This window comes from Dipodomys merriami, unplaced genomic scaffold (genome assembly GCF_024711535.1).
Source record: "Dipodomys merriami isolate MVZ:Mamm:240054 unplaced genomic scaffold, mDipMer1.0.p SCAF_44, whole genome shotgun sequence".
Lineage (NCBI taxonomy): Eukaryota > Metazoa > Chordata > Mammalia > Rodentia > Heteromyidae > Dipodomys > Dipodomys merriami.
Genome location: NW_027206002.1, coordinates 81,598 through 102,479, shown reverse-complemented (window position 1 = coordinate 102,479; position 20,882 = coordinate 81,598). Strand labels below are relative to the sequence as shown.

The 20,882-nt window shown below is 51.2% G+C and overlaps 1 protein-coding gene across 5 annotated transcripts in view; it reads right to left on the bottom strand.

The window, feature by feature from the left end:
- Positions 1-20,882, bottom strand: part of LOC138807879 (TNFAIP3-interacting protein 1-like) — a 53,285-nt gene that overhangs the window by 24,793 nt on the left and 7,610 nt on the right. Inside the window, exons 1-6 of one of the 5 annotated variants that reach the window (XM_069993664.1) lie at positions 18,388-18,624; positions 9,069-9,240; positions 7,900-8,034; positions 6,119-6,204; positions 4,448-4,531; positions 1,595-1,786 (exon numbers count right to left, since the gene is read on the bottom strand). In XM_069993664.1, coding sequence (XP_069849765.1) covers positions 1,595-1,786; positions 4,448-4,531; positions 6,119-6,204; positions 7,900-8,034; positions 9,069-9,204 — 633 coding nt within the window. In that variant the 5' untranslated portion in view covers positions 9,205-9,240; positions 18,388-18,624. Of the gene's footprint in view, positions 1-1,594; positions 1,787-4,447; positions 4,532-6,118; positions 6,205-7,899; positions 8,035-9,068; positions 9,241-18,387; positions 18,625-20,882 lie in introns of those variants that run through there. The other 4 variants (XM_069993660.1, XM_069993661.1, XM_069993662.1 and 1 more) reach the window with 4 other exon arrangements.

Genomic DNA, 20,882 nt, shown 5'->3' with positions numbered 1-20,882 from the left:
TTGCGAGGCGCCAGTGGCTCTTGCCTGTAATCCTAGGAGGATCTGAGGATCACAGTTCAAAGGTAGCCCGGGCAGTAAAGTCTATGAGACTCTTATCTTCAATTAACCACCAGAAAACTGGAAGTAGCTCTGTGGCTGAAGTGGTAGAGCGCTTGCCTTGAGCTGAAGAGCTGAGGGACAGCGCCCAGGCCCAGAGTTCAAGCCCCATAACTGGCCAAAAAATGAACAAACAAAAAAACCACCACCAACCAAAAAAACCACAAAAGGCAGGGAAACTGAGGTTCAGTAATTTGCATGAGTTACACTACCACTTGGATTAGACTCCTCAACTGGTGTCTTTCCTCTGAGATCAAAGAGCAGAGAATAATGGTAGAGCTCAAAGGAGAGACAGAGATGGGAAATGGAGACAGATTCTCACAGAACAGCCCAGTGGCTCCCACTTCCTGGGTGCCTGCCATGGAATGTGGACCTGTGGCAGGTCTGTGCACAGTCCCCTGTCTCTCCATTGAGTAGGGGCTAATGTGGACCCCGGTGCTCAATGATGGGGGCAGAGATCTAAAGCCTGAGTTTGTGTGGAACAGTAGTGACTCTGTGCTGCACAGAAGAGGAAGGTGGATGTATGTCATCCAGGGAGATTCCAGGATGTGTTCGTTTCCTTTCTGACTAATACAAGAGTCCTGGGGGTACAGGAGGGTGGTAGGACAGCCTAGGGTCTGAGGTTCCCTCAATGCCTAGCATTGAAAATGAATGCTGAGTGAACCAAGAAACAAGTTAATGAATGAATGAGGAGGAACTGAATCCATCTACCTCTATCTAATGACTGTGCGAATGCTCAAGGTGTCACAGTCCTGGGTGGGGCCTCCATAGAACACAATGTCCTGCTCCTGGTCCCTAATGGACAGACTGCCACCTCATTCCCTGAGCATGGGGAGTGAGGTCTTTAAAAGGAATTTCCCCAGAGTAGGCTGGGATTGTGGTTAAGAGCACGGGTTCAAGCTGGGTACCAGTAGCTCAGACCTGTCATCCTAGCTACTCAGGAGGCTGAGATTTGAGGATCACGGTTCAAAGCCAGCCCAGACAGGAAATCTGTGAGACTCCTCAATTAACTACCAGAAAACTAGAAGTGGTGCTGTGGCTCAAGTCGTAGAGCGCTAGCCTTGAGCTGAAGAGCTTAGGGACAGTATTCAGGCCCAGAGTTCAAGCCCCACTACCAACAAAAATGAGCATGGGTTCTGATTCCAGTTCTACCATTTAACAGCTGAGTGACCATGAGTTAAAAAAAAGGTCATTCCTTTTGGTTTTCTCACCTAGGAAGTGGGAATATTGATCGAGTCTACGTTAGGGATAGAATACGTAAGGAGCTCCTACCCCAAGAAGAACAAAGAAAGGGCCATGCTCAACCTACCACATCCACACCCCTAGGAATCCCCTAGTCAAGAATTTACACTCCCCACTCTCCATTTCCTTCCTCTTCCTCATATCTTCCCAACTTCCTAACTCTGTTCACCGCTGTAGGAAGAAGCCCAAAGTGCACTTGCCATCCAGCCCGCGGAGGCCCAGTGCCTGATCGGGAAGCCCTCCCTGCCGGCCTCACCTGTAGGATGGAGGTGCGCTGCTCATTCTTGTGCACTTTGGAGGCCAGCCGGTTGAACTCGAGAGCCATGCGGCCCAGGTGGGTGAAGAGCTGGCTGTGGTCAGGCTCCTCGGCGCACACACTCAGGGTGGTCTCCAGGCGTTGCAGGTGGAGCATCAGGTTGCTGTCCTCATGGGGCAGGGAGCCCAGCTCCTGGCAGGGAGAAGATGAGGAGGACCACTCTTCAGTGAGGCCTGAACAGGTAATGCCAGCCAGCTCTCCCACTGCTTCTGCATGCCCCATGACTCAGTTTCCCCCCTGGGGCCCTAGCTAAGCCCAGGGAAATTCTGGAGTTACACAGGCTCCTTTGTCTGGGGCTGACTCATAGGGGAGGATCTAGGACTCCCAGGCCAATCAATAGCCAGCTGAGCAGCATCCAGGGCCACCTTCAGCCCACACTCTAGCTCTTGCTAAGTGCCTGTGGGTCAACCGGACTTTCCTTGGGCCTTAGTACCCTCATCCACAGTATGTACACACAGACTTTCCTGTTCTTCTCCCTCATAGGGCTCTCATAGGAGGAATGAAGCCGAAAGAGAAGCAATCCTAGAGAAAGACAGAGAGAGAGAGAGAGAGAGAGAGAGAGAGAGAGAGAGAGAGAGAGAGAGACAGACAGACAGACAGACAGACAGACAGACAGACACAGACACAGACACACAGAGAGAAACCCTATAGTCTCTGCTTCCTTAGCTCAGGGAAACAACTAGGGAAGGATCCATTCATGACCTCATGTATTATCTGATAGAAAATGGTCCTGTTAGTATTATCCGTACCTTTGGTCCTCAGCTCCACCCCGACCTGAGCTCCTCCCAGCCCTGGAGTTCCTGCCTTACAGCTGGCCACTCCCTCTCTCTGCCCAGACCCACCCACTCACTCATTTTACCTCACTTCAGACCTCACTTCCCCCACCTGTATAGGGGCAGACACCATATGCTCCCTCTCCCGGGGAGTTAGGGGCCCTCTAATAAATCTTACAATAATGTTTCTCCTGTGCCTTGCCTGCATCCATGTGGTCCCCTGAGCTGGTCCTGAAGGATTCTTTCAGGTCCAAACATTCAACTGCTTCTCGAAGCACCAAGACCCCCCCCAAAACCAGGTTAAGAATCATAGCTCTAGATACTGTGGAGAATTCCAGCCTAGTAAGCCATCTAAGAAATGGAACAAACCCGGTGTCAGTGGCTCACACCTGTAATCCTAGGAGGCTGAGACCTGGAAGATTGCTGTTAGAAGCCAGCCTAAGCAGGAAAGTCTGTGAGACTCCATCTCCAACTAACCGGCAAAAACCTAGGCGGGAGGCATGGCTCAAGTGGTGAACTGCCACTGAAGCGGTGGAGCACCAGCCACGAGTGAAAAAGATGAGGGAGAGAGTGCAAGGCTCTGGAGTTCAAGCTCCAGAAAAAAGAAGAAGAAGAAGAAAAGAAGTCCAATCCCACTTTCTCTATGCGCTAGAGCACTCCCACCAAGAACACTGCCTTGGTTATGACCAAGCGAGGTCCAGGGAGCAACAATGGTACCTGCTGATGCTATCAGGCCTGGCCAGCTCCCTGGCCTGGTTACAAAAGCAGGTCCCCTGTGCTCAAGTCCCGAGCCAGCCTCCCTCAAATCAAGGTTTATGAAGTTCTTCCCATCCCTCAGATCTCACCAACTAGCCTATAAGCTTCCAGAAGGAAGTGGTCTGGTCCTGGCTTAGTGTAGACCAGGAACTCCAAGGGGGTTGGGGGCAGAGGAAGGACTAATGAGATTCAGGTAGTGGTTCATTAGGAGGAACACAAAGATGAGCGCAATGCTTATGTACATCTGATCATATAAAATAAAATAGCATTGATCGAAATGAAAAAAATAAAAAGTACTGGTCCAAAGTCAGAGTGAAACATCTCCAAGTAGGGGGATCTTGCCGCCTCGGCCAGCAGCTCACAGCTGCTTGGGACAGAACAGGACAAGGGAACTAAGGTCCCAGGAGACAAGAGACCCTGTCTCATACTTAGAGCTGCCAGATGTGGTGATAAGCCACTATGTGCTGAAAGCTAAAGTGCTTGCACAAGCTGGCCAGCCCCATGCTGGGGGTTGGGAGGGGAAGTGACACGGAAGCAGCAATCAGCAACCAAGGAGCCACCACAGCCACTGGACACAGCCACCTGTGAACCAGGCTGTGGGAGTTGGAGTGTTGGTGAAGGGTCAGGACACACAGTGTCGGCATAACAATTGAAAACTCCAAGAAGGAAGAGACCGGGAAGGAGAAGACAGAATTGAAGACCTCTGAAGAACCCTGCAGTGGTTCTCCATCTAAGAGAGCAGAGGGAAGATGCGGTAGAACCATGATGGCAAGTGCTAGAAGGCACAGAATAAGGATGCGGGTGACTGCTACAGAGCTGTAAGACTTGTGTTGCATGCGTGATGGGTGTAGATGTGTTAAGGAGCAAAAGTTTAGCCTCCAACCTATGTACTCCTAGAAGGAGCCAAAAACCTGTGCAAGAGGCTCTGGAACTTTTCTCCTCCCTCACCCGATAGCTAGGAGCCCACAGACCCCCTCCCCCCAAATCTGAGTCATAGCCTGAGAATGGACTTGTTCAGAAACCCACAGGACTGACAAAGTGCCTGGGCTGTCACAACTGGAGGGTGCCCCAACTTGGGGGAAGTTGCCAGAGTGATTTGCATGTAAGAGCGAGAAGTACTGCCTCCTCCAGCCCCTGTGTGTCCCCATGTGACTCCAGGGAGCCCAAGGGATCCGAGGGTCCCCAGGCCTCTCATACAGAATCAGGTGGCTGAGACCGAGAGGAGACAGTACCACGTGCCCAAGGGGTTTGCCTGGCCACTCACCATTGTGTTTCTGGGGTGGCTGCCGCTCTCTGGTGGAGAATTCTGCTCCTCAGTGGGGACCACTTCAAATTCAGAGGAGGTGCCCTGTGCAGAAGGCAGTTAGGAGTGACCCAAGAACAGTATCTCTGGCCTTCCGGCACCCCACTGCTGAGAGCAGCAAGGGTGTAGAAGGTCAAGGTCTTGTCTCACATCCGGGATTTCAGCCCCGCTGAGCTCCCAGGGAAACTGGCATGAGACCACACAGCCAGGCTGCAGACAGGCACCAGAACCCACGTGGGATCTGAGGTCTCAGCCCGGCCTGGTTACTCTGCTCATCTGTGAGCAATGACTTTGCCCTGCTAGTGCTTCAGAATTGCATCTTTCTGAAGGTCTGGTCCTTTTCAAATGTTTTCATGAACTCTATTAGTCCTCAAAGCAACTCAAGGAATGGGTCTGAGTTTCGTATCCCCTCCCCTTAGAGTCAGACAACGAGGTCTCCTTATCCTCTCCCCCCTTGGGACAGATGTGGAGACCGAAAACACATAGTTAATACGAAAAACAAAGACTGCATCCACAACCGGAAGTCCTGCTGTGGCATCGGGGCTGTATCCTAGGCCCAGATGGCTCTGACTACTCTTTCAAGGTGACACAGATGCAGTTCTTAGAGCTGCCATCAGGCAAGGTTCTATGCTGGCCTTGCCAGCCCTGTCCCAGATTGCTCAAAGGAGTGAGTGGAAAGGTTGAAAAGAATCCCAAAGATGATTCAACGGATATGGAGACTTTTCCAAATCCAAGATGGCCAACCAAACCCACACCTTTTTCTACCCTCCAAGACAATACCAAGTAGAATTCACTGGTTGTTCAACCGAGGTCCATGGTCCATCTGAACTTTACCTGGCTGTAAGCTTCCCCATTAAACTTGGCCTGCAGATACTGTGTTTCAGCTCCACTCTAGCATCCAACTGAGCCTCAAAGTCACCATGACCCCTAACTCTGGTCTCAGCCATGCCCTAACCAAGTCCCCCTTTCCTTCTACATTTTCACAGGTACCTGAAGGAACCTGATAAAGACCTTTCTCTCCCCAGGCTTGATCTGTAGGATGAAGATGCTTGAGGGCTTGTGCTAGAAAACCATGGAAAACGTCTCAAGCCAAATCTGCAGGGCACAGTTCGTGGGTCATCTTGATGATGTGACCCACACCAAGTTGGTGTATCTTCTGAGTGTTGGCGACAGCCACTGCTCCTCACTTCACATCAGACACCTCAGCCAATTAGAGCAATCCTTGCACATAGCAGGGTTTTTCTGACAAATCTTAGGGGGAAACTGAGCCTTTCAAAGCTTGAGGCTGACTTTTTCAATGTTACCTAACTAGCCAGATTGAAGTCTTCCCCTCCCCTCCCTCTACCAAGTCTTGAGGCTTGAACTCAGGGCCTAGGCACTGTTCCTGAGTTACTTTTGCCCAAGGCCAGCACTCTACCACTTGAGCCACTTCCAGCTTTTCCTATTTATGTGATACTGGGGAATTGAACCCAGGGCTTCATGCGTGCTAGGCAAGCATTCTACCACTAAGCCACACTCCCAGCCCCAGATTGTACAGTCTTGATTCCAACCCTCTTTCTTCTGGTCCTTGTATCAGCCAGCACGACCTGGAAGGTCAGGCAATGTCCAGCCACGATTCCAAATGCAACTTACACTGGATGGAGGTTTGGGCACAGGTACTGGCGGCTCTCTGGAACATACTGAGGCAGCAACAGGTGCTGGCACATTTGTATCCTTCCCTGGAAAATCAAGACAGCATAGTTGTAGACATTGGGAAAGGAGAAGCCTAGAGAGGGATCCCCAAGAACAGCGCTTGACAGAAGAGTTCTTAGAGTTCTCCACTTTAGTTGGAGAAATAGAGGCAGACTCTCCAGGCCCAGGTAGCCTAGGTAAACTGGCCATGGAATGACTGAGATAAGACCTTGAATATAGAGACCCCCTTTCCTTCAACTCACTGGGACAAACCAAAAGCACCCCCCATTCCCTGCTACTCCACACCATGATAAAGACAGTGATCTACAAGTAACAAAGGGTTTTATAAACATATTCCTGGCCATTTTCATGACCATCCCATATCTGCCCCCTGCCTTTTTTATTGCCTGTCCTGGGGCTTGCACTCTAAGCCTGTGCACTGTCCTTGAACCCCAAAGCTCAAGGACAGTGCTCTACCATTTAAACCACAGCTCCACTTCTGGCTTGTGTTAATTGGTTAATTGGAGATAAAAGAGTTTTACAAACTTTCCTGCCCAGGTGGGCTTCAAAGATCCTCAGATCTCAGCTTCCTAAATATCTAGGCTTGCAGGAGTCAGCCACCAGCACCCAGCCTTTATACATTTTTTAAATTTTTGTGTACTGATACTGGGGTTTGAACTCATGGACTGGCGCTGTCCCTTAGCTTTTTTACTCACAGCTGGAGGTTTACAACTCAAGCCACAGCTCCACTTTCAGCTGTTTGGTGGTTAATTGGAGATAAGAGTTTCATAGACTTTTCTGCCTGGGCTGGCTTCAAATTTTGATCTTCAGACTTCAGCGTCCTGACAGCTAGGATTGCAGGCGTGAGACGCTGGTGCCTGGCTCTACAGGAAGTTAAGGCTTTACAAGGTCACCAACTTACCCACAATCACAGAGCCAGCAATTAGAAAACCAGGACTCTCACTCAGTTCTACTTCCCCAGTCTACTGGGGCCCTGGCTGCCAAGAACTCCCTAGTGTGGCTCAGTGCCTCACTCTGGCTAGCCCTAGCATCAATCACAGGCTCAGGATGGACGTCAGGATCCGGACATGCTGAATGGGCATGGCAGGCGGAGGTTGGAAATGGCCACTGGCTGCAGCCACATCACCATTTTCCAACCTTGGTCTATTATTCAGCAAATGTCGCAACCAGCCAAAGGGCAGGCTATCACGCAGGCCAGGGAGGGGCCAGCAGGTGGCGCTGAGTAGACTTTGCCCTGGACTTGGCCACATGCTGGACTGAAGTAAGGCAGGGCTTCAGCACCTGGTCATTGCCCTCCTTTCTCTTAACCTACACTGAAATACACCATAGCTGGCTAATAATGAGTGCAGAGTCTTCTCTGCAACTCAGCTACCCTAACTCAGCCTGATAAAGGATGGCCGCCTGGAGTGCTATGGTTGGCAAACAACTGCTAAGTATCTGTCGAATATGCTGGTAAAGGTCCTGAGGCCACATCTTGGACTCAAGTCAACTGCTGTGATTGACTACTAATGTCTGCCAGGGCCTCAGGAGGCGCTGAGTCAACATTCATCTTTAACAAGATTATTTTTGAAGTCCTTTCCAGATCTGACCTTCGGGAATGAAGAGGAACTGTGGCCTCAGGATAAATGCTGTGGTTTTACTGGATTAGGGAGTTAGGCAAGAGGAACAAAGGTTCAGCAGTTTGGGGTACAGGAAGGCGGGGTGCCCACATGCTTCTGTACCTGTGAGCTCAGCCAAGTGGTCGAAGGAGTCCAAGGGGGAAGGAGGTGGCGTGCGTGGCTCACTGTCCTTGACCAGCAGTTCGGCCTTCTGCCGCAGCCTGGATGCTTCCATCTGAGACTCTTGCATGAGCTCCCCTAGAGGTCCGGGGGTGGAGAAGCAGATGATTTCTCAGCCCCGTGCACTGGCTTTCCCACCCTGCCCGGTGCCTGGATTTGGAGACTCAAGTCCTGGACTGAACAACTATGTTGTCCACTATGTTGTGGTCACAGAGCCAACCACTTTCTGACTCTTCACCGGAAATGGGCCAGAGCAAAGAAAAGGTACCAGCAAGCCAGGAAATAACGGGGAGGGGAGTGTGGAAAGTGGGGGGCGGGGGGGGGGAAATGACACTGTAGTAGCCTAGAGTGGCCACCACTAAGCCCCCGAGCCAGGGGCTGCTGCAGGAGGAGACCCTGGCTAGTACCAACCGCACCCTAGGCCTCAGTTTCCCTTCTGCAACTAAGAAGGGGAACACCACCTTCCCTCCCATCTGCCGTCCCGGGCAGGGATGTGCCAAGAAGAGAGGTAGCATTTTAAAACTCATCCTCCAGGCTGAAAGCAGAGAAGGGAGCAAAGGAAGAGGTTTTGGATTGAAGAAGGTGGGAAATCCCTGAGGCCTGCATGGAGGAGGTGGCACCAGCCAGGCGCCTGGGACACGGCAGTGGTATGGAGGAATGTGGAGCTGCTCCAGGCAGTGGGGAACAGCTGAGCAGAAGCCAGAAGAGAGGCTGGGGGGGCTGCTGTACCTTGTTTCAAGCCAGCTCGGCTCCTTGGGCCCCTCAGTGGACCATCCCTGCTGCCAACATGCAGCTGGCCCTCTGCCCCTCACACTCACAAAGACGAGACCCTTCTGGGTCCAGGTCTGTGAACTGGGCCTCCTAGTCCTTCCCCCCTGCTTCCCACGACATCCCTCGGGGTCCCTCTATGACCCTCAGGGGTGGTGAGGAATCAGGGCCTGGGAACAATGTCCCAGTGCTCTGGAAGTGCATAAAGACACTCCTGTGGGCCTGGAGGGACAGCGTGGATGGTATGGGCAGAGGCTGGCTGAGGTCTATCCTGACGGGTGGAGGGACTGGGGTCTCGGGCTGCAAGGAGGGGGCTCACCGGCAGGGGGCACAGTCTGCTTTACCTAACATCTTTATCCCTTGTATTTTTTCCTTCAGCCGGGAATTCTCCTCCACTAGGCGCTCAAAATCTGCGGACGCCTCTCCTGGAGGCACACTGCCCCCAGGGTCGTAGATCCGGTAGGGTCCTCTCCCTTCCATGAGGGTGACTCAGCCCCTGCCGTGGTGCCCACCTGGCTGTAAGGACAACAGCAGTGTATCAGCGGGCTGGCCCGGTCATTGGGGGCGTCTTTTCTGGGGATGCACTAAGCTTGCCAACACTCCAAAACGCAGTCCCCAGAATCCCGAATAGGACACATTACTTCAGGATGGTCTGGCCGTAGAACGGCCGAGCAGAACATCGCCTCCTTTGATCTGCATACTCTGTTTCTATTAATACAACTGAATGACACCCATTCCCTTTAGCAGCCTCGGGCACTGCTCATTTGTTTAAAATATGTCAGTTGGCTGGGCGCTGGTAGCTCATGCCTATAATTGTAGTTACGCGGGAGGCTGAGATCTGAGGATCATGGTTCAAAGCCAGTTCAGGCAGGAAAGTTCATGAGACTTTATTTTTTATTTTTGGCCAGTCCTGAGGCTTGAACTCAGGGCCTGGGCACTGTCCCTGAGCTTCTTTTGCTCAAGGCTAGCACTCTACCAATTAAGCCACAGCGCCACTTCCAGGTTTTTCTGCTTATATGGGGCTGAGGAATCGAACCCAGGGCTTCATGCAAGCTAGGCAAGCACTCTACCACTAAGCCACATTCCCAGCCCTTCCATGAAACTCTTATCTCCAAAATCACCAGAAAAATGGAAGTGGAGCTGTCAACGGTAGTGGTGGGCTTTAAGTCCATGTCCTGTGTAATGTTAGCAAAAGCAAACAACCATGGCATTAAGGCACCGTGGGATTGTGGGGAGTCCCTCTTCTACTCTAAGAGGGGAAGCAAGAGTCTTAAACAGTGATCCTCAATGTAAAGAAGAAAAACCCTGACTCATATTTAATATTGTCACCCTCCTCCTTTGATCTCAGATGTGAATAGTCTGTCCCTTCCAGTTCTAAGAAGCTGAAGAATTTTCCATCCAACGACTCTCTGCACAGTGACACTGTCTTAATCTGTTCGATTTCATCTGCCCCACCCCACCCATGTGTGTGCACACATGCGTGCATGTGCGCACGCACGCGCACCCCCCCACACACACTTGAAGTTACTCTACATCATTTCTGAATCATAGTTTTATAACTTGGTCGAGAAACTGTTGGTTCATTCCTTCACTCCTTCATTCATCTGTTCAGTAATGAGTGAGCTTCCCTGGAGTGAGCTGGGGGATTATCAGCAAACAAAACAGACAAAATCCTCTGTGAAGATTATGTCCTAGGAGCAGAGGCGATGGGGGTGTTGGGAACACAGTAAGTACTCCAGGTGACAAAACCCAAGCAAGCAAAGGCCGGAAGAAGCGTCAGGAAGAAGGTTCTAGGCAAAGGCTGGGCCAGCCTCTGAGCAAGAGCTCCCGGGTATCCTTCCCCAGGGGGTACCCTCAGAATCTAGCACTCAGGAGTCCCGAATTCCCCTCCCAAGGAAAAAGCTGCTTCCACAATGCTTCTTCCACCGCCCTTCAAACCCACTGTGGTCACAGAAAGCAGACTCGGATGCAGCGTTAATAAGAACTATTCCCCCCTTCACCAATCAGGGGCTGACCAGGTGCTCACTGAATGCTCTATGTGATTCTGTCGTTCGGCCTACGCATGGTTGATGCCATCTCTGAGTTACACAGGAGACAGCGGACGCTCATTAACAGCTGGATATAAAGCCAGCTCAGCCTGCCAGAGGGCTGATGCTTTAAGCTTGCTCTAACTCACCTGGCTCCGAAGCGCCCTCAACAGGACAGGTTAGAACAGCAGAGGGAGTTCAAGAAGGCTGGCAGGAAAGCTCCCGGCAATGGAGAAACTTTCGGCTGCTTCCTGCAGCCTAAGAAGTTGCAAGGGGTTCACCCAGAGCACCCACGGCATGGAACAGACTAGAAAGTAGACAAGCTTCGGACAAGCAGACCCAAGCCCCACATACTCTCCTGCAACAGGGACCCATGCCCTGCCAGTTCCCACGAGGCAAAGGACAGTGGCCCATACAGTCATGCCTGCTAGGAGTAACTTGTTTTTAACCTGAAAGGTCAAGGTGACACAGTACTGTGATAAGGAATCTGTGTGGGTGGTGCTCTTGGTGTGACAAAGAGCTAGACACTCAGATTGGCTGGTGGCCCAAGGGTCCTCCTTGCCCACCCCCCATGCCTGCCACTAGGCCTGACAGGCCTGATCGGAGCCAGCATCGGCCCATGTGGCTGACACATTCCTGGACAGGAGTCTATGTTAGGTATCTCTGTGCTCCTGTCACTGCCCGGGACAGTGGGCCATCCCTGGGACCTGGGACTGAGGGCTGGCAAGGGGACTGGGGCTGCCTTAAGGGACAAGTAGCAGCAGGTGTCCTGGTTCCCATCCACCATTCTGCAGGTGCCCTAAACAGGTCCACAATTGACCCTGCTTGGTGACAGGGCTCATTTTCTTCCCCAGGGCTGGCTCATTTGGGAGATGAGAAGTTCTGGGAGAGCAGAGCCCGGCTCGACACACCTGTGTACAGGGGCATCTTCTGAGAGGTCCATTGTGCAAGCTCCATGCCTCCGATTCACGGCAGGGGGACTGCAAGGCCCCGCCCGTTCCGAGAGGCCACACACCTGAGAGCATTGATCAGAGGCATGCACACACATGTAGTATAAACATTTTTTCCAAGTACTGTTTTCCCATCTGATGGCACAATAGCCTTGAACAAAAGCAGCTCAGGGATAACACCCAGGCCCTGAGTTCGAGCCCCAGGACCCGCACCAAAATCAATCAATCAATCAATCCTTGCTAAAACTTAAAAAAAAAAAAAAAAAAAGAGACAGCATAGAAAGCATTCAGGGGGTAGTTGCTTCCCTGAGAGCTAAGACTGATGGCTTCCGCAGCCCAAGGCCAGTCTTGCCCCCTCCTGACATGCGGGAGGGGGGGAGGAAAGGGGGAGGAGGGAGGGGCAGCTGATCCTGACCACTTTTGTCCTTCCCCCTCCTTGCCTCTTGGGGAGTCACCCACTGCCCCCCGCCCCCCGCCTCCACAAAGCAGGCCACAGGCACCCGCCAAACACCTGTGCTAGAATTCAGCCTGGACCCTGCAGGTACCTGGTTAAGTTGAGAGGGACTGTGACACCTGGTGGAAGTCACCATGTGTGGCCATAGGGCAGCAGCACTGTGCATGCATTTTCCTCTCACCGCCCAGAGACAAAACTCACTATTCTAAGCGGGGCACTGGTGGCTCACACCTGTAATCCTAGCTACTCAGGAGGCTGACATCTGAGGATCGCGGTTCAAAGCCAGCCTGGGCAGGAAAGTCTGTGAGACTCTTATCTCCAATAAACCATCAGAAAATTGGAAGTGGTGCTGTGGCTCAAGTGGTAGAGCGCTCACCATGAGCTGAAGAGCTGAGGGACAGCAGCCAGGCCCAGAGTTCAAGCCCCACAACTAACGGGGAAAAAAAAAAAAAAAAAAAAAGATGCTGCTCTTCCCCATGCAGCGCTGGGAGATCAAGAGCCTCCAGTGTTGCCTTGTAGCTGCCTGGCCCTGGCTCCAGCTCCACCCCCACAGGGCCTGGCTCCCCTCCCCAGCCTCACCACTAGCTCACCACTCCTAACCCATGCAACCACAATCCTCCAGATGTCAGCCTATGGTGGCAAGTGCCAGCCATAGTCCAGCTGTGTTATAGGCTTGCTAACTGACACTATTTGGGAGATGGTGGAACCTGAGAGGTAGAACCAGGTCCTTACGCATGTTCTCAAAGGGATAACAAGAGAGAATCATTGTTCTGGCACCTACTGAGGCTGGAGGACCTTGGGAAGGGGGAAGAGTCCCCTTATTAGAAACAAAGACCAGGGCTGGGAATGTGGCAGAGTGCTTGCCTAGCATCCTCAGTCCCACATAAAGAAAAAAAGCCAGAAATGGTGCTATGCTCAAATGGTAGAGTGCTAGCCTTGACTTTGAGCAAAAGAAGCTCAGGGAGAGTGCCCAGGCCTTGAGTTCAAGCCTCAGGAGTGGCAAAAACAAAGACCGGGCTACAGGGGCCTGATAAGAAACAGAGGAGGAAGGACTCCAGGCCCAGTGCTCCCAGCCTAGGCATTGGGCACAGGAGTACCACCTGGGCCCTGGGCCGGGTCTTGAGATGACCACAGCGGGCACAACACGAAACTAGAGACAACCACCCTACGCTGCAACCACCACCCAGGTGTGCAACTCACACCTGGCTCAACACCTGCTCTGCTGGCTGAGTTCAAAGGTCAGGGCCTGACTCATGACCACACAATCCTCAAGGAAGCTAACCTCACCAGCACAGCACTGACCTCTGCCTAGTGCTCCTTGGTACTAAAATTGCTGAGAACTCCCCGTGCAACCCCGTCCGCTGTCTCCTCCAGCCTTCCTCCCCTCAGCTCCTGCACTGGCGCGGCAAACCTCCCAGCAGCTAGATGCTCACTGAATGCAGGAGGGAGCACTGGCCTCAGTCACAAGCTGTGGGAACAAAAGACACTGAGCCCCATCTGGAAACAACAAGAATTGGAGGTCTCAAGTCTCCTCTTGTCTCTCTGTTCCCAACATGCCTCAGCTGATTTACCTAATCCCTCAATTTCGCTCTAAGAAAAACACTATAAATCAAATATGGTATTGAGGCCTGGGAAGAGACTCAGATAAAAGCCAAAGATGCAGTTCTAACAACAAAGGGCAGGAAACTACAACAAAAACTGTAGAGCTCAAGTAGCAGAGCACCCGCCTAGCAAGTGCAAGGTGGGGAGCTGTTTAAACCCCAGTACTGAAAAGAAATACATACTTACTAGCAAATTCCTACCAGGGAATGCTATAAAATAGTGACTATGAGTGAGTGAGCTTGATTTTAAAACAATACCATATGTGTATTATTTACAGATGCACATTTTCATCGTAAAACTGTACATACATACAGAAGAAGAATAAACCCTAAATTCAAGCTGGGCATCAGCAATTCATGCCTATGACTCTATTCAAGAGAATGAGATCTGAGGATCTCCATTCAAAGCGAGCCAAGGCAGGAAAAATCTAGGAGACTCTTCTCTCTCCGATTAACTACCAAAAAAGCCAGACGTGGAGCTATATAGTGCATGTGGTAGAGTGCCAGCCTTAAGCAAAAGAGCTAAAAGGACAGCACCCAAGCCCTGAGTTCAAGTATCAGTGTTGGTGTGCATGTGCACACACAGATGCCAATATTAAACCCAGTGCACTAGTTTCTCTGGGGCTGGCAGGGTAGTCGGGATGTAACTCCAGGTGTTCTCTCTAGACGCAGGGGAGTGGTGCTCATGCAACTGTGAGTCTCCTCTCTCTAGACAAGAAAGGTTTCTTGGTATTGTCTATGAGCCAGTTCAGGATCAGGCTGCAGCCACACTTGTAGAAGCAGCAGTGGCGTGTGGAGGGACCAGGACTCCTCAGAGCCTTGCTAAAGCTGACTGGACAAAGGCCGTGGGGACCAAACCAAGGCCCTGACTCACAGGCACCCCTCTTCCACACAGAAATGCCAGCTGTGGCTCTGAGCAGGACTCCCACAGTACCCTCTCTACACACACCTGCCTAGGCCAGGCTTGACCTGCCCGCAGGTGCTGCGGGACACGGGGCTCCTGCCTTTCAGAGGAAACTGGCTCAGGACCAGGTCCTCAGAGCAGACATGCTCAGCTCTGCAGGGATGAATGGCCTCAAGACAAGCAGTCATTCATTCCAGTCAGAGTGATCATCCAGGCAGGTCACGGGGAGAACAAGGGGAAACTTCCCAAAGTGGCCACAGGGACTACCAGGGTTAGTGGGGGGCTGGAATGTAGCGGCTCCTACCCCAATCCCTTCCCTGTCACTCTCCTTAGACTGAAGCCCGCCCTAGGCCCATGTTCAGGGACACTGGGGGAAGGGGGGGGTAAGAGGAGGGGAGGGTTGGCACCAGAAAGGTATGGCCCAGTGAGAAAAGAGGGGGACCTGCTGAAGCCCAGGGGATACCAATGCAGGCTAGGTTTGTGAACCAGCTGCTCTAGCTGTTTCCCTAGCGGAAGTCAGGCAGTTTCAGGTCTGTTTTCTCTTTTTTTGTTTATGTGTGTGAGACTCAAACTCAAACTCAGCACCTGATGCTTTGCTCATTGGCTAACACTCTACCAACTGAGCCACGCCTCCAGCCCCAGGCCTGGTATCTCTCAGGGCCTTTACTGACTCAGCGGATGGTCAGCAAAGACCCTCCAATCCAACAGAGCCTTACTCCAAATCTTCTGCCTTGACCTCTATGTCTCATAAGAGATCGGGGTCTTCACCATATTTCTAGGGAATATCCACAATGTCACCTCCTTTTAGGTCCCTTCCTCACTACCTAGTACCCCTTGGAGTATTTCATATTCGAAACACTTGCCACCAGTTAGTCTTGATGCTTCCCAGTAGAGCTCATAGTCCAGTGGTCCTCATCGGACCACCTATATCGGTGGAGGGCAGAGCCAGGTTCAGCACCCATGCTCCTGAACATGGCCCAGGGTGGGCCCGAGAACCAGCAGGACGTGCTTGTAACGCTCCAAGGGTGATGTCTCGCGAGATCAGGTTCTGGTTCTCATCTACACCTTGCCCACTATTCCAGTTTCATCTCTTCTACTGCTGTGCTGGACACACTCAGCAGAGCCACACCCATCCTGTTCCCCAGTGTCTGAGTACACTTGGGAAGACTAAAATGATCCTTGCCTTCTCCACTATTGTTCTAGGAAAAGAGAAGCCAGTGGCTCACGCCTGTCATCCTCGCAACTCAGAAGGCTGAGATCCAAGGGTCGCAGTTCAAAGCCAGCCTGGGCAGAAAGTCCATAAGACTCATATCTCCAATAAATCACTCAGAATAAATCACTGGGGCTCTGAGTTCAAGCCCCAGGACTGGCAAAAAAAGAAACCACAAACAAAATCTATGCTAGCCACCAAGTTCCGTGCATGTACTTTCTCATTTGCAAATATATTCTCACAACATGATGAACGCACGCAAAAAAAGTAAAATAGCAATGTGACAGAAAGTGAGAGGGGGGGGCCTATTTTGCATAAGGAGGTCAGGGAAGGCCCCTCTGGTGAGGTGACATTTGAAGTGAGATGAGGAAAAACCAGCCTCAGGAAGAGCTATGGAAGGTATTCAGCAGAGAGAAGGCAAGACAAAGGCTTCAGCATGAGAACTAGCTGGGCACACTGGCAGGAAAAAGCAGGCTGGCCAAGAGGCTAAATCACAGCTCCTGCAGGAGGAAGACTGGCCAGTAGGAGGAGGCAGATAAGCAACCTCCCACAATGCTTTGTACCTTAATCAGGTCGACTTGACCCAACAAGGACATCCGGGCCCCCAGGCACAGCAGTACTGGGGGTAAGGGGGGATGAGTCAGACCCCACCGTTTCCTGGGGACCAAAGAAGCTGCTAGTGTGGGCATCCAGAAGCAGGCATCAACACTCAGCCACACTGTCTACACACACAGGACACCCATGGGTGGGGGACAACATGGTCACCTACGTATGGAGAACAAAGATTCTCCCATGTGTAGCTTCCAGGGGGAGCAATTATCAAATGCTTCCATGAAGAGTCAGTCCTGGGCTGTGAATGTGGCTCAGTGGTAGAGTGCTTGCCAAGCATGCATGAAGTCCTGGGTTCGATTCCTCAGTACCACATAAACAGAAAAAGCCCAAAGTGGCGCTGTGGCTCAAGTGGAAGAGTGCTAGTCTTGAGCAAAAGCAGCTCAGGAAGAGTGCCCAGGCCCTGAGTTCAAGTCCCAGGACTGGCAAAAAAAAAATAAAGTAAGGGACAACGCTAAGGCCCTGAATTCAAATCCATAACACACACACACACACACACACACACACACACACACACACACACACACACACACACACACACACACACACACACACACACACACACAGAAAGCTGAGAGAGAGCTCCTGAGTTCAAGCCACATTACTGGCACCTAGTAAAGCATTCACAAAGTATATTTTCATTATCAGTTTACTGACTCATGCTCTGTGGCAAAGGTATATTAATACAATATCACTGATTGCTGTGATGTTTGAACTAACAATAAACATTCCACCAATATCCATAGCTAAGGATTAAAAAAAAATTGAGAGTCTAACCACGCACCAGATGCTGAAATCCCCTCGAAGTACATCCCCCATTGTCTGGAAAATGAGTAAGAGCTGATTAAATCCCATTTTGATGCGGTGGTGACATAAAAATGATGCATTAGGAATCTCCACATTTCCCTGCACTGTCATTCTGCAAAGGGGTGGGGATGAGGCTCTTACCTCATCCCCAAAAGTCCCTCCCTCCCTAACCCAAACAGTTTCTCAGTCACACAAAATTCCCACCCACTCCTGTACACACTCAATGAATGTATAAAGTGATTCTTTCCACATATGATCAGACACACAAATGTCCTACAGTCAAAATAGCCCAAAGTCAAAACTCCAGCCCCACAAAATACTCCTAGAAACTCACTGAATCTACCCTGCATGTGTAACAAATGTCTCCAAAGGAGAAACACACACACACACACACACACACACACACACACACACACACACACAAACACACATATGAACAGAAACAAAGGGGGGGGAGCTGTAGTTCACAACCTGTCTTGCTTTGTAGAATGGCAAATTCTTTGTACAACTACTTACAGATAGTAATTTTAAAAAAAAGAAAGAAAGAAAAAGCCTGACTTTACAACTTACTACACTGAACCCAATTTCCAAGTGGGTCGGATTTTCTCAACCGTAAAATGGGCATAAAAATCATGCTGGTGTTTAGGATCTCTCTGTGTCTGTCTGTCTGTCTGTCTGTGTCTGTCTGTCTCTCTCTCTCTCTATATATATATATATATAATTAAAGAGTTTAACACACGCTTTATATCAACATTTGATCTCATCAAATCGCCCCCAAAAGTTATTGCCCTTTTTTTCTCATCACGATTACAAAGTTGTTCCCGTTCACTATTTACCTAACTACCGTGTTCAGCGGGCTATCAGTAGTGGCGCCCGCAGGCGCCCCCCCCCCCGCCCCGCAGTGCGCACGCGCAGCCCCTCGGCGGCAGGCCCGGCCTCAGCGCCCCCCCCCCCGCCCCGCAATGCGCACGCGCGGCCCCTCGGCGGCAGGCCCGGCCTCCCCGCGCAGGCCCGGCCCCAACCACGACCGAGTCGCTCCGGGAGCGGGCGAGCTCGGGGTAGCAGGCGTCCCGCGGCCTAAGCCGTCTTCCCCAGCCTTACCTCTACTCCAGGCCGGGGTGGCCGAGGCCTTTGAAGTACCCCACTCCCGGTTTCCCTTCCGCCCCTTCACTCTCCCGCTACGGCTTACTTGAGGACGAGAACTTGTCTATGTGTGTGAGGTGGGGAAATGTTGGGGGGGGGGAGCGTCAGCACCCCGGTTCCCCCGCGGTTGCTCCGACTCTCCTCAGAAGCCGGACCTTGACCGGGACAGGGGGAGGGGACGCGGCCCAAGATGAGGAAGTGCAGAGGGAGGGGGGGGAGAGAGGCCCCACCCCCGGGAAAACCCCGCTATGACTGACAGCGCGCTCCTCCAATCGCGCCGCGCGCTGCCGGGAGGCGGGGGCGGAGCGGAGCCAAGTAAACAGCGTCCGGCCGGGTTCTGGCGCCGCGGAGGTCGCTGCCGAGCCCTGTCTCCTCCCCCTCCACACACACCCGCGGGTGGGCGAGGCCCTCGACGGCGGGCTTCCCCGCAGACTGCGCCCTCCCCGCGTCCGCGAAGCCTCTCGCCCCACCGCCCCGCGCCGGAAGCCCTGGACGCAGGCCCGGACCACCTAGAAAGCGGGGAATTTCAGAGACCACCCAACCCCATCCTTTTGGGAGAGGTTGGGGGGGGACGGGGAGGGGGGAGGAAGCACCCCAAAATGCACGTCAGCATTTGGAGCCAGAGGCTTCAAAGTTCCCTGCAAGGTCCTTCTAAACCCAGTTAGGCTAAAGCACCCATTAAAAAAATAGGATTATTAATTATTATTGCTAACCTTTTTTTTGGGGGGGTATTGCAAGTGCTGTACCACTTGAGCCACAGCACCACTTCTGGTTTTTTGGGGAGTTTTTTGGTGGTTAATTGGAGATAAGAGTCTCAGGGACTTTCTTGCCCAGGCTGGCTTTGAACCGTGGTCCTATGATCTAGCCTCCTGAGTAGCTAGGATGACAGGGGTGTGCCACCGGTGCTGGGCATTATTAACATTTTTTGCACACTTAACTACTACAGACATTTTACAATAATCACCGTAGCGAGGAGGTTATATTTCACTCACCACTTTTTTTTTTTATTAATATAATGTACAAGGCACAGAGAGAATAGAAGACCTCAAGAGGTTGAAACAAGATCCAAAAAGAAAGAAGATCCAAAACCAGGTGGACAAATCCTTCCATCCCTCCCATCTATATATAGGCCAGGTAATCCCAAGAAGCTGTTACAGTGAGGAGCATTCACTTGTTTAAGGTTAGGAATACTTTTTTTTTTTTTTGGTTGTTTATTTGAGATAAGGTCTGACTATATAACCTAGAATGTGTGATCCTCCTGCCCCAACTATTGCAGTAGCTAGGCTTAGAGGTATACATCACTATACCTAGCAGAAATGTTAAGTTTTAACTCCAAGAAAAAAGTGAAAGGCCTGACCTTGAAATAAAGGACCACTCTTTTTTTTTGCCATCTTTTTTTTTGCCAGTCCTGGGGCTTGAACTCAGGGCCTGGGAACTGTCCCTGACCGACTTTTCACTCAAAGCTTTAGTACTCTATCATTTGAGCTTCCATGCCACTTCGGGCTTTTTCTGTGTATGTGGTACTGAGGAATCAAACCCAGGGCTTCATGCATGCTAAGCAAGCACTCTACCACTAAGCCACATTCCCAGCCCACCATTCTTTAAACTGAGCAAATATGAGAAGCATATTGCAAAAGGCCTAAAACAAAACAAAAAAAATTGTCATCCATCAGCCAGGTGCCAGTGGCTCATACCTGTAATCTTAAGATATGAAGATCAAGGTTCAAAGTCAGCCCAAGATGGAAAATCCATGGGACTCTTATCTTTTAATTAATCACCAGAAAGCCAGTGGCTCAAGTGGTAGAGGAGCTAGCCTTGAGCTGAAGAGCGGAGGGACAGCGCCCAGGCCCAGAATTCAAGCCCCATGACCAGCCAAGAAAAATAAAATGCTAACATTGAGCAAAAACTCCAGGCCCTGAGTTCAAGCCCCAGAATGGGCCCAATACATAACAGCAACAACAAAACTTTTGTCATTGACAGACCTTTATCTAAAATGACTGGGGGAAAGGATTCCAGGAACTAGTTCATCTAGGTCCTTATAGTAAAATGGGGAAACCTGTCAATCAAGTGGTATGATCAAACACACACCTGCCTCAGTCACTTCAAAGGTATTACCAAGTTTTCAAAACAATATTCCAGTTCACTTTCATTATGGGAAGGAATTTCCATCTACTTTGATTCTGGAGAGGAGTCACAAACACCAGCCAGAGCCAGGTACTGGTGGCTCACGCCTGTAATCCTAACTACTCAGGAGGCTAAGATCTGTGGATCAAGGTTCAAAGCCAGCCTGGGCAGGAAAGTCTATGAGACTTTTATCTCCAATAAACCACCAGAAAACTGGAAGTGGTGCTGTGGCTCAAGTGGTAGTGTGCTAGCCTTGAGCTGAAGAGCTGAAGGACAGTGTCCATCCAGGCCCAGGGTTCAAGTCCCATGACTGACCAAAAAACAAAACA